At 40.9% G+C, this 13848-nt stretch overlaps 1 protein-coding gene across 1 annotated transcript; it reads left to right on the top strand.

Moving 5' to 3' along the window:
* Window positions 1-8401: 8401 nt before the first annotated feature.
* On the top strand, window positions 8402-11935 carry cbln2b (cerebellin 2b precursor). The gene is made up of 4 exons (XM_054765543.1): window positions 8402-8700; window positions 8898-9395; window positions 10208-10327; window positions 10410-11935. The coding sequence occupies exons 2-4, from the start codon at window positions 9108-9110 to the stop codon at window positions 10605-10607; spliced, it is 606 nt and encodes a 201-aa protein (XP_054621518.1). The 5' UTR covers window positions 8402-8700; window positions 8898-9107; the 3' UTR covers window positions 10608-11935.
* The last annotated feature ends 1913 nt before the right edge of the window (window positions 11936-13848 follow it).

Below are 13848 nucleotides of genomic sequence, written 5' to 3'. Positions count from 1 at the left end.
TTTTTTGTTTCTCATAATCTTACAACTTTTAAAAATAACATTTTTTTTCTTGAATATTTCAACTCTATGCTATTAAAATTACATTATTGGTCCTCATAATATTAAAAGTTAATTCTCTTGTGACTTATTTTCCCATTAGAATACAACTTTTTTCTCTTAATATTTTGATTTTATTCTCCTAAAATGACAGCTGTTTTTTTCATTTCTGCTGTTTTTTCCAAACAATTCAAACTTTCTTCTTGTAAATTTTCTTCCCATAATTATGACTTTATTTCCATAATATTTTCACTTCATTCTCATAACGGAACTTTTCCAAAAATTACAACCTAATTCATTGTTTTGTTTTTTTCTGATATTATGCCCTCCAAAAAGAAATGTCTTTTTAATATTTCAACTTTATGCTTCTAAAATGATTATTATTTTTATTTTCTCTGATACTATTACAGCAATATTCCTTGAAAATTACAACTTTTTTGTTAGAGTACAACTTTTTTCTCTTACTGCAGATTAATTTTATTTTTTTAAAGTTTTCTTGTTAAGAGTGTGCAGTGGGCCAAAAAATGCCCCCCGGGTGTGCTATGGACACTCCTGCACAACACAAAAGCCACTGACAAAGGCAATATTGATATTTTGATTAGTGAGAATGCGTGACTCACTGATTTTGAGTGTCACATGATCAACAGAGACAATTTGAATTTTGAAGACCTGGCCCTGGAGGAAGCAGTCACACTGATCTCATTAAGAAGCTCACACGTCTTAGTGATGTCAGCCACAATACACAATCAGCCCTCGTGTCACTCAAAGGTTTCTTTCAGGGCAGAATGGCAATCTGGGCTAATTGAAAACGTGAATATGGAGTCATTCATATCTGCACTCAGACAGATGGACGGGGAGGACAGATGGATGGAGATGGGTGTGCCAGCATTGAAGTGAATGCGCCGTTTAAAATGAATGTCGCTTGTTTATGCATGATGTTTTGATTGCATGTATTTAACACACGCCAGACAATGTGTGCCGACTACCAGAGGGAGCAATGAGTCATCGATCACGTTTGACCTCTGTGCGGACTCGCAGGATTGCACTATGAGAAATAATTTGCAGTGAAACACACAAAAGCCAATCAGGATGAAGCTGAGTCATTTCCCACACAAAAAGCAGATGGCTCACATTAAGACCCGTCACATCATCGACCTCCCCGTTCCTGGAAGCCAGCAGGCACTGCTGGCTGTCAGGGAAAATAAGCATAACGCCGTCTTGGGTCTGGCCAATCAGCTTTCCTGAAGGACGTGCGGCCTCTTTTAGGGCAATGGCAGCCCCTGGTATGTTAATGCCATGTAGGCCACATCCCGTTTGCTTGCATGTCCCCCTGCACTTGACATTTGATGTTTCCCCGTCGCTACGTGTCCTTCCTGAGGTCAGTTGTGGCTCTCGGATACCTGATGTCACTCTTCCGCATGGTTTGGCAGTCGGCTCTGACAGTGCAATGTTTGTCAAATCGGGTTGAGAAAGGAGGAAGGATCAGTGTGATTAAGCCTTGAAATATTTGCTTTTCTTTCAGGCCAAGCTTACGCAGGAACACCGTGCACAATGTTTACCTGTATCAAGACACCCCTAAATAACCTTCAAGTGCAATGAGTAGTTCTGTTCTTTTCCCTCTGTCCATTTGCACGCACTAAAGAACCAAACCCATTGATTTAAGCTCCATCTCTTTCCATTGTAATGACACATTAAGATTTCCTTTTTTCCTCCATTGATGCCTGAAAATGGCTCAGACGTTACTCCATATTGGTCTTCATCTGGTATGTGCTGTTCTATAAATATTCAAGTAGTCCTCGCCACTCTGCAGCTCCATGCTTACCTGAGCCCCTTTGAGTCAAGGTATACATGGAACGCGATGATACCCGAAATCATACAAAAACACACAAAACAGAGAAATTACACGGTGTCCTCGTCTTCTGTACATTGCACTGTATTGCCGTCTATGCTTTATGGATGCAGCTCAATCTCTTTAGATTTTTTGAACATCTATTGTTGCTATTCCTATATTATTACCCTTGCAAAGGTGGACATTTTGTTAGATTGTAACTACTCCTGAAAGTTTGCACGCAAAAGACTGAAAATTGGTCAAAACATGTACCCCCACTGTGCTTCCTGTGTAATTATTGTTGGTGGCGCTGTTATAAAACCACAGCCTTTTAGCACCATAAATTGTAATGACTCCGCATTTCTCACACAATGCATTTCTCAATGCACTATCTACATAAAACCTGCAGTAACTTTAGGGTGTTCTGCTGTCTCGCCACAAAATTTGGTACACACCTGCAGGGGACTTACACACACTTAAAATTTGAGAAAAATTCGAGGAAAAGGCTTCTTGAGACGTCATCTGTACTTCTGTGTAGAAGGTGTCGGACGTTTCGCTCCTCATCCGAAGAGCTTCGTCAGCAAACTAATAAGTGCTGGTAGCTTAGGCCTTAAATACAGTAAGAGTGGGCGGAATTGGTGTGCCAACACCCTCCTCCTATTGGTTCGTTACACTAAGCCTGGGCGGAGCAGTGGTATAATCCTATCCTGTTATTCACACCTACGATAAAAGGGAAGTGTCGCTCCCTGAATTGGGTATGAACGACTCTGATACTGGCTTGTTAGCATCTATTGTTCTGGCTCGGCCCTGCCTTCACCTCATTTGCAAGACTAAGAGCTGTGGGTTTTGGTCTCAGTAACCTGCTGAACACAGGGTCCAAATTAAACCTCAAACCACCATTCCGGTTCAATGATGGGTTCTGTTGTTTGACAAAAATAGCTTCCTTTACTCCTCTTTCAAACCATCTGTTTTCTTTGGCCAAAATCTTTACCTCGCTGTCCTGAAAAGAGTGATTGGTAGCTTTCAGGTGTAGATGTACTGCTGATTGAGGACCACTAGCATTGTCCCTGCGATGTTGATAAAGCCTTTTTTGGAGCATTTGCTTAGTTTCCCCAATGTAGTGCTCTTTGCATTCCTCATCTTTACAGTGGATGGAATAGACCACATTGCTCTGTTTCTGGTTTGGAGCCTTGTCTTTAGGATGCACTAATTTTTGTCTCAGGGTATTTACTGGTTTGAAATAGGTAGGAATTTTGTGTTGCCATAAGATCCTCTGGAGTTTTTCGGAGACCCCCGCTACATAAGGGACTACCACTCCTCTCCTTTTTGCTTCTGTGGGCTTTTGGGTTTCTTTCCCTACTCTCTTCTTTTGACATTTGTTAAAAGCCCACCGTGGGTACCCACAGGTTGAGAGCGCTCTCTGGACATGTTGTGTCTCCTTTTTCTTTCCCTCAGCACTAGTTGGTATTTGTTCCGCTCTATGTTGGAGGGTCCTAATAACCCCTAGTTTATGTTGTAGTGGATGGTTTGATTCAAAAAGCAGGTATTGGTCAGTGTGTGTGGCCTTTCTAAAGACCTCTGTAAGTAGCTGTCTGTCCTTTCCTATAATTACCTTGCAGTCTAAGAAGGCTAGTTGGTTTTCTTTAGTGTCCTCGCGAGTAAATTTGATATTGGTGTCCACCGCATTGATGTGATCTGTGAAAGACAGAATTTCTTGTTTTTTGATTATGACAAAGGTGTCATCCACGTATCTAAACCAGTGCCTTGGTTTTGTCCCTGAGAAGGATGTGAGAGCCTGTTTCTCCATCTCTTCCATGTACAGATTCGCCACTATGGGTGAGACTGGTGAGCCCATAGCACAACCATGAATTTGTCTGTAGAATTTCCCTCTAAACTGAAAATATGTGGTGTTAAGGCAAATTTCCAGTAATTGGCAGATGTGGTCAGCACTAAGTTTTGTTCTCCGATGCAGAGTTGAGTCCTCGAGCAGTCTCTTCCTCACCACCGAGACTGCTGCTGAGGTGGGGACAGATGTGAAAAGTGAAGTCACATCATAAGACACCAAAGTTTCCTCTGGCTCCAATCTGAGGTCTTTGATGCTCGCCACAAACCCTTTTGTGTTCTCTATATGATGATCAGTGTTGCCTACCAAAGGGGATAAGACTGTTTTTACATATTTCGCTACATTGTACGTGGTAGAGTCAATGCTACAGACAATGGGTCTGAGGGGAAACCCTTCCTTGTGGATTTTTGGAAGGCCATAGATACATGGTGTAGCCTCCCCAGGGTATAACCTATGATACATCTGTCTGTCAATTAGTTCTTCCTTCTCTAACTTTTGGAGACAGTGTATGATTTCTTTCTTATACCTACTGGATGGGTCCCTTTTAAGTTGCTCATATGTGTTGGCATCACTAATTAGACTTGTTATTTTTTCTTCGTAGTCCAATGTGTTGAGAACCACTGTGCATCTGCCCTTATCAGCTGGTAAGATGGTGATGCTCTCATCTTTCTGCAGAGCCGCTAATGCTTTCCTCTCCCCTAACGTGATATTGGACGGTGGTGGTTTGGCACTACTGAGAAGGGCCGATATTCTCAGACGAAGGTCCCCTGCCTCTGTTCTAGAAAGGTTATTGTTCCTGATGGCCGATTCAGCTGCTGTGATATAGTCTACTGTGGGTATCGTTTTAGGAGTCACTGAGAAGTTGAGACCCTTGGTTAATACTGCCTTCTCTGTCTCCGAGAGGCTTCTGTCTGACAGATTTTTGATCCAATTTTCTTTAGTATTGGTCTGATTCCCCCCATCCTTAGTGTTTACGACAAGCTGTGGTCGATTTTCCAATAGAAGTTTCTGGAATTTTCCCTTATGCCTTTCTTTGGTTTTGCTATGGTGCTTCATATAACCTGATTTGGTAAATTCACAAACCTCCTGATAGGTTTCGTGCGTAAGCTTGGTTTGCAATCTCTGATAGAAGGTTTCTACTTCAGACTGTTTATTTTTTATCTCTATGTTAAGTCTCCTAATTCTCAAATTCTGTATTTTTCTGATGTAGTTTTGTTGCATTTTCCTTGCCAAGTGTCCTTGCTCAAGGGACGCTTGCCTCATGCATTTGGGGATTAACCTACTCTGCCTGCATCTAAGATTAAATCTGAGGTGGTTCCTTAAATCTGCTAATTTAAGAGTGGACTTTTCTAAGCTACGTACCAGCAGAAGGATGTCTCTCCCAAAGTTGGTCGCAATGCGTCTGTGTAGGCTCTCAGTCGTACAGGAGTTGTCCATCGAGGAAAAGGCTTCTTGAGACGTCATCTGTACTTCTGTGTAGAAGGTGTCGGACGTTTCGCTCCTCATCCGAAGAGCTTCGTCAGCAAACTAATAAGTGCTGGTAGCTTAGGCCTTAAATACAGTAAGAGTGGGCGGAATTGGTGTGCCAACACCCTCCTCCTATTGGTTCGTTACACTAAGCCTGGGCGGAGCAGTGGTATAATCCTATCCTGTTATTCACACCTACGATAAAAGGGAAGTGTCGCTCCCTGAATTGGGTATGAACGACTCTGATACTGGCTTGTTAGCATCTATTGTTCTGGCTCGGCCCTGCCTTCACCTCATTTGCAAGACTAAGAGCTGTGGGTTTTGGTCTCAGTAACCTGCTGAACACAGGGTCCAAATTAAACCTCAAACCACCATTCCGGTTCAATGATGGGTTCTGTTGTTTGACAAAAATAGCTTCCTTTACTCCTCTTTCAAACCATCTGTTTTCTTTGGCCAAAATCTTTACCTCGCTGTCCTGAAAAGAGTGATTGGTAGCTTTCAGGTGTAGATGTACTGCTGATTGAGGACCACTAGCATTGTCCCTGCGATGTTGATAAAGCCTTTTTTGGAGCATTTGCTTAGTTTCCCCAATGTAGTGCTCTTTGCATTCCTCATCTTTACAGTGGATGGAATAGACCACATTGCTCTGTTTCTGGTTTGGAGCCTTGTCTTTAGGATGCACTAATTTTTGTCTCAGGGTATTTACTGGTTTGAAATAGGTAGGAATTTTGTGTTGCCATAAGATCCTCTGGAGTTTTTCGGAGACCCCCGCTACATAAGGGACTACCACTCCTCTCCTTTTTGCTTCTGTGGGCTTTTGGGTTTCTTTCCCTACTCTCTTCTTTTGACATTTGTTAAAAGCCCACCGTGGGTACCCACAGGTTGAGAGCGCTCTCTGGACATGTTGTGTCTCCTTTTTCTTTCCCTCAGCACTAGTTGGTATTTGTTCCGCTCTATGTTGGAGGGTCCTAATAACCCCTAGTTTATGTTGTAGTGGATGGTTTGATTCAAAAAGCAGGTATTGGTCAGTGTGTGTGGCCTTTCTAAAGACCTCTGTAAGTAGCTGTCTGTCCTTTCCTATAATTACCTTGCAGTCTAAGAAGGCTAGTTGGTTTTCTTTAGTGTCCTCGCGAGTAAATTTGATATTGGTGTCCACCGCATTGATGTGATCTGTGAAAGACAGAATTTCTTGTTTTTTGATTATGACAAAGGTGTCATCCACGTATCTAAACCAGTGCCTTGGTTTTGTCCCTGAGAAGGATGTGAGAGCCTGTTTCTCCATCTCTTCCATGTACAGATTCGCCACTATGGGTGAGACTGGTGAGCCCATAGCACAACCATGAATTTGTCTGTAGAATTTCCCTCTAAACTGAAAATATGTGGTGTTAAGGCAAATTTCCAGTAATTGGCAGATGTGGTCAGCACTAAGTTTTGTTCTCCGATGCAGAGTTGAGTCCTCGAGCAGTCTCTTCCTCACCACCGAGACTGCTGCTGAGGTGGGGACAGATGTGAAAAGTGAAGTCACATCATAAGACACCAAAGTTTCCTCTGGCTCCAATCTGAGGTCTTTGATGCTCGCCACAAACCCTTTTGTGTTCTCTATATGATGATCAGTGTTGCCTACCAAAGGGGATAAGACTGTTTTTACATATTTCGCTACATTGTACGTGGTAGAGTCAATGCTACAGACAATGGGTCTGAGGGGAAACCCTTCCTTGTGGATTTTTGGAAGGCCATAGATACATGGTGTAGCCTCCCCAGGGTATAACCTATGATACATCTGTCTGTCAATTAGTTCTTCCTTCTCTAACTTTTGGAGACAGTGTATGATTTCTTTCTTATACCTACTGGATGGGTCCCTTTTAAGTTGCTCATATGTGTTGGCATCACTAATTGAGAAAAATTGGTTGCAAAACATGGCTGCCATCAAGAAAAACATCTTGGACTTATCAAGTCATTTCTCCTAGGTCACTGACCATTTGCATAAGCAGTTCTTGGGCACCGTGAGGTGTCAGGGGAGAACGGGGGACTATACTATATACTATACTAAACCATATACTCTTATCATGGTTAATTGGTGCCAGACCTGACTGTGATAAGTGAATTTCCACAAAGTCAAACTGCTTATTTATAAATAGAATATTTTCACAGTTTATGCATAGAAAACCTGTTTACAACCTTCTAAATACGTGTTTTAACATTGTTAGAGCCCTCTAGACATGAAATAACACCGCCATAGTCACCGTTACACTCCTATTACATAATAAAGTAGACATAATAAAAGAAAATAAGCCAAGACTCATGCTCATGGGAGCTGAGTGGGGGCGCAAACAGGAAGTGACTTCAGGGGGTTCAGAGTTGAGTTTTAGCTTGGCGTGGGTTACGGCCGCAACGGTACCCCATGTTAGAGATTCTTGTACCTGTGCTTGTACCTGTAATAAAAGCCTGTTGTTCCGGCAATCAAGTCTGGTGCTTGTGTGTCTCATCCAACATTACAGTAACATTACTGCCACCTAATGAGCAGTGTAGAATACTACATACCATCACATCACAATGTTTAAATGAGTCTTCTGAATACCTCATTTATTATTATTATTATTATTTTTGCTTAAAAATGCTTGATTTAAAAAATAGGTAAAAACATTGAAAAATAAAAAAATAAGTACAATCTGCTGAAATATGCATATATTTGATTACTGATAGGCCATATTCAACCACAAAACAGCATGATTTGTTATATTTTGGAAAAACCGTGATAGAGTGAAATGGTGAAATTGGAAGCACAAAGTGGCAAGGAAGTACAACAAGTCTGAGCCCTTTCAAAGGTAATTGTGCTTAGTTTCACGCTGTCAGATGATTTAATTGAACAATGTGCTGTGCAATGCAGTGCAAACAAACACACAATAATAAACACATGCGGTGATATTGTTATATAAATAACAACTAAACTGATAAAAAAAAGACGCATTGATGGTGCACTGCATTCCCACAGTACTGTAACTACAAAAATAGCAAACACGCCGTTAACTTGATCAATATTGAGCATTATTGTCTTTGTAAAGGAGAAGAACCATGTGGACAGGTAAAAGCTACCACTGGGTGGCGCAAAAGCATTTCTATTTGGCGCTTTGAGTGCCTGGAGTGTCAAATTGTTAACATATACGCGTACATGAGTGCTGAATGTGCCGTACATCTGCAAGGTTATTCCGTGCACGCCACCCTTCGTTTTTGGATGCATCAGAAGCAGACATGAGAAAGCAGAAGCAGCAGTAGCTGTGTATAAATGACACACACACACACACATACACACACACACTGTCTCCCTTGTTTAAACAAAAACAAACACATAAACTCCTTCGGTCGAAGTGTGTGCTCCTAATTGCGAGGAGTTACACAAAGAATGGGCGTGGATTATCCATCGAAAGAGAGCCCAGAGACCTTGGCTTTTTTTTTTTTGGACAAGCATCTGAGCGCTCAGCTCAGTCGGTGAGCGGCAGAGGAGGAACCAGCAGCATGGAGTGCGCAGGTAGGTCACAAACTACATTTACAAGCTCAATAAAGTAATTATTATACTCCAGTTATGTGAAAATGGCTCCGATTTCATAAAAACAGTAGTTTGCGTATTTTACGCACGGATAACACGCGTGAATTGAATACGTAGCTGGTGAAAATGATGACAAAATGACTTTTCCCTAAAATAAAACATTTGCTTTGAATTCTCAGGGTGTGCAGCAATCTTTGTGTGAATCCTTCCCCCCAAAAGCCCCAACTAAAGGCGCACAGGAAGGAGGGGAGCCGGCAAGTCAGAGGGTTGTTTAAGAGTGAGATATAGGGAGAGAGGGAGGAGAGCAGGGTAGGAAAGTCTGGACCAGGTGATTGAGTGCTAACAAACCTCCAAGGGGGCTGCCGGGTTCGAACACAGGATCAGCGACCATGGTGCCAGCGCGCTGCCCGGGACTGGCCCTCCTGCTCCTCCTCCTCCTCCTCCTGGGGTGCGCCGTGGTTGTGTGCCTCGGCCAGAACGACACGGAGCCCATCGTGCTGGAGGGGAAGTGTCTCGTCGTGTGTGATTCGAACCCTTCCTCGGACGGAGCGGTCACGTCCTCACTCGGCATCTCGGTGCGCTCTGCCGGGGCAAAGGTGGCTTTTTCGGCCGTGCGTGGCACCAACCACGAGCCGTCGGAGATGAGCAACACCTCCATGACCATCTACTTTGACCAGGTGGGCGGAAAAAAGCACAGGGGAACTAATTTATCCTTAAGGTGCCTTGCCTGTTTTTAAATGCTGTGCGTAAAACCAATCCCTTAACGCGTAATTTTGCACGTGCAATATGTCGAAAAAAGACTTGTTTAATGTTCTTTTTATTAATTCGAAGCAGATGCAGCTACATTATAACGATAACGTTGCTAATATCGTGCGTAAATGGCGTTTTGTTTTTATGGATGCATGCGCAACCACAAATCAACCCTTTTATGCGTCCGTTTAGCTTGTTCACAGTGCTGCTCCACTGATTTAATGTTGGACTTAACCCGAACCTTAAGAAGCAGCCCCCTTGACAAGACCTCTACTTATTTCAAGTTGTGCGTAATGTTTTTTTTTTTCAGATCCAGGGCTAAGAAAATCAGCAATTTTAGTGCTGTACATATTTAAACATGTTTAAAAATGATGTTCCACTGATGAACTGTCAGTATTCAGCCACCTTAAGAAGATTTAGCAGTTAATGAAGTGCGTAATGGGTGTTTCTGTATCCTGCACAAGCAAAAATCCACCATTTTAAGGGAGGGTGTACATGATTTAAGGTGACTTTATATTAACTACGAGAAACAGACACTTTAGGAAGATGAAACTGGTTTCCTTTTAATTGTGGTTGGATTTTTTTTGTTGTTTCCTATTGGGTGCTTCTACCACGTAACCAATTTGGAACCAAACCAAACTCTGACGCACAGCCTGAAGCATTTGGCACAGGCACCAAAGACAGCCTCATAGTATATTCTATGACTGTAAAAATGTGAATAAAATGCTTGGATTTGCAGGTTTTAGTCAACATCGGCAACCATTTCGACCTGAAGGCGAGTGTTTTCCAGGCTCCGAGGAGGGGGATTTATAGTTTCAGCTTCCACGTAGTGAAGGTCTACAACAGACAAACCATTCAGGTGAGCACCTGTTATCCGTCCGTGGAATTTCACTTGTAAAAGACGAAAAAAAACCAAAAAAAAACATCCTCACGTTCTGCAGGTAAACCTGATGCAGAACGACTACCCAGTGATATCAGCCTTTGCCGGGGATCAGGACGTCACACGGGAGGCGGCCAGTAATGGAGTACTGCTGATGGTGGAGCGGGAGGACCGCGTTTACCTGAAGCTGGAGCGAGGCACCCTCATGGGCGGATGGAAATACTCCACCTTCTCAGGCTTTCTGGTCTTTCCTCTATAATCTGACCCGGGATGGGACTCTGCTTGGATCAACAACAACATGCAATTTATTTTCAACAAGAACAGCCAAGGAAGCCGACGAATATCCTGATGATTCACACGCCCCAACCTCCCTCCTCCTCCTCCTCTTCCTCCTCACATTCGTCTATCTAGTCTAATATGAACCTTGGAGATTCAAAAATTCATCAACTTTTACGCAGGCAGGACGTCGTGGTGGTGTGTTGGGGATTTTTTTTCTGGCTTGGGAAACCAAAAGGGACAAAAACAACAAAGGAGAGGACATGAAGTGGAAGAAGCGACGAGTGTGTTATGCTCTATTTTAAGTTTTGTATAGCCTTAACGAATATATGGTTTCCGTCCAAGTGAAGTATATGGAATTATTGGACAACCAGAGAAAGAAGTGCTTTTTTTTTTTGCTCGAATGGATGTTTTTGTGCCGTCAATCGTTTTACGTTTGGATGCTGAAAATAAGCCAAATCAGGGCTACAAGAAGAGTTATTTATAAAAAGAAGAAGCCGCCGGAAACGACGTGACTTAGAGAGCCCTTTTCCTGAAAAAAATGAAGAATGAATCTATCATTTATAAAGTACATATTCACATTTAGTGTGTGTTCGACATTGCGGAATCTGCTTATAGCTTTTGATTGATTTCAATGTTCAGTGACGTTGCTCACCAAATGTACAATGTGGAAACAATAGAAGAATCCCTATATATGTCCCGCTTAATAAAATATATTGTATTGTATAGACTAAGCGCATAGTTTTTATTGAAAAGGAGCTGGAAACGTGGAAGAGGTCGTGTCATGTCAATGAGGCCTGGTGGTCGCTGTCCGTGGTGCTGAAACCACACAGGCTCAAATTACAGTCCTGTTGTAGATTTGGTTTCAATGGAAGGATACAAGATGATGAAAGGGAATTTGGTCGTTGCTTAATGGCAGCTACCGTGTTGCCCTTTGAAGTATCAACAGCAAAGCTGCAACAATGAATCAGTGATTAATCAATTATGCACTTCATCGACAACCATTTTTGGATTCGAGTAATCGTTGCTAGATTTAAAAATGTACATATCCTCTGATTTCAGCCTCTCAAATGTGAATATTTTTTTATTTCCTTAGTCATCCATAAAAACAGACCTGCTATCTTTGTGTTTTAGGAAAAATGAGATATTCGCACACATCAGTTTGAACTTTGGAAAACAATTCCAATCATTGTTGTCTCTTTTCTGATATGTTGCGGACAAAACCATGAACTGCTTGTGTTTGGTCCATAATGATTTGGCCATTTTGTGCAGAGGTGTCCAAAGTGCGGCCCGGGGGCCATTTCAGGCCCACAAATGTTTTTTTATTGGCCCGCGGTACATTCTAAAAATGTAATTTAACAAAAAAAAAAAAAACAATAACAGCAAAAATTAAAAAATCAGCAGTCATTTTACTATAAAGTAAAAATTTTAAAGAAAAAAGTTATAATTTAACAAGAAAAAGTTTTTTTTTATTTTACAAGAATAACATCGTAGTATTATGAGAAAAAATAATCATTTTGGCAGGATAAAGTTGAATTTTTTTTTAAGTCGTAATATTCTGAAAAACAAAACAACAAATACTGTTAAGTTGTAATTTTCTTCGCAAATTAGTTTGTGGAAAAAGTTGTGTGACGAGCATTAAGTGAAAATATTAAGAAAAAAATATCATCTTGATTTCATATTGATTTGTTCTGTTTAGGGCAGGGGTGTCCAAAGTGCAGCCTGAGGGCCATTTCCGGCCCTTGGCACATTGTAAAAATATAATTTAACAAGAAAATAAAACATTTTAGTAGCATAGGGTTGAAATATTAAAGAAAACATGTTTTTTTTAAGTTGCAATATTATGAAAACAAAACAATAAAGTCAAAATATTATGAAAATAATGTCATGATATTACGAGAAGATTATTAAAATATATGAAGATCATTTAAGAAAACAGTTGAAATACTTGGAAAAGTATTTAAAAAAACAGAAAAAATCAGGACAAATACGAGCAAAGAGCGAAGTTGATAGTAATCATAGGATTTTTCATATCTACATTTTACAAAACATGAAACTGGCCCTTGCATCCTATGATTTTTCACGATGTGGTCCCTTGGCGGAAAGAGTTTGGACACCCCTGGTTTAGGGCCTAACCGACTACTCGATTAATCGAAACAACAAGCTTCAGATTAATTGACTAAGAAAATAATCGTTAATTGCAGCCCTAATCAACAGGATATCATTTTAGTTCCACAGCACACACAAAGAGAAAACTGATGTAAATGCAGCCTAAAAGCTAAAAATAAAAGCAGTTACAGTTTTATGGAAGGTTTAATCGGCAGACATTTAGCTTGGTGTGAATGAATGGGACAGAATTACCTTAACTGACACACCCACACACATATCCAGTATACGTAATACGGCTTGCCAGGATAATGTCAACGTTTAATAAATATCAGGTATCGACTCTGTGCCCTTGCTCTGGGGAGACTCCAGGTGAAATTCTCCTGACATTATGAAACGTGTTTGAGGCAGTCATTCAGAGGATGTGAACACAAATAGGAAGTTGCAATGTTGTTGGTCATTGATCTGTTAATCTCTTCTTAATGTGAGCCCTTTGGGTCAAAAAGGACACCATCATTCATCTTATGGAGTGGTAATCTTATTAGTCTCTGACCTTTTTAGTGTTGTGATTACACTTAAACCCATTTTATGCCCAGGATTTAGTCAGGGAATAAACACCGACGCTCCGACCCGAGACTCACCTCATGTCAGTGTAATATTATCGCTGGCAAAGAAAACTGTGTACAGTAATCCCTCGTTTATTACTATTACTATTATTTATTCCGCGAAGTAGGATTTCTTATTCATAAATCAAATATAATGTAATATTTTGGTAGTTAGAGCATAGGAAACCTGTTTACCACCTTCTAAATACGGTTTTAAACATTATTAGAGCCCTCTAGACATGAAATAACATGCCTTCGAATTTGGTGACTTCACTCTATCAACTATTTTTTCAAAATATATGAATTAATAAATCAAGCAGCTTCACTGAATATGGCCTATTTTTCCAATAATGTTAAATAATGTTAATATGCGTATTGAAGCAAATTTTATGTATTTTTTTTTGCCTAAATGAAGCATTCTCAAGCATAAAAATTGCTAAATGAAGTAAAATACAAATATAAGGCATTCAGAAGACACATTCAAAAATGTTGCGATGATATGTATTCTACATT

The sequence above is a fragment of the Dunckerocampus dactyliophorus genome, chromosome 21 (assembly GCF_027744805.1).
Source record: "Dunckerocampus dactyliophorus isolate RoL2022-P2 chromosome 21, RoL_Ddac_1.1, whole genome shotgun sequence".
In the NCBI taxonomy this organism is placed as follows: domain Eukaryota; kingdom Metazoa; phylum Chordata; class Actinopteri; order Syngnathiformes; family Syngnathidae; genus Dunckerocampus; species Dunckerocampus dactyliophorus.
The sequence above is the reverse complement of the archived record's forward strand: the minus strand, read 5'-3'. Positions and strand labels throughout refer to the sequence as shown.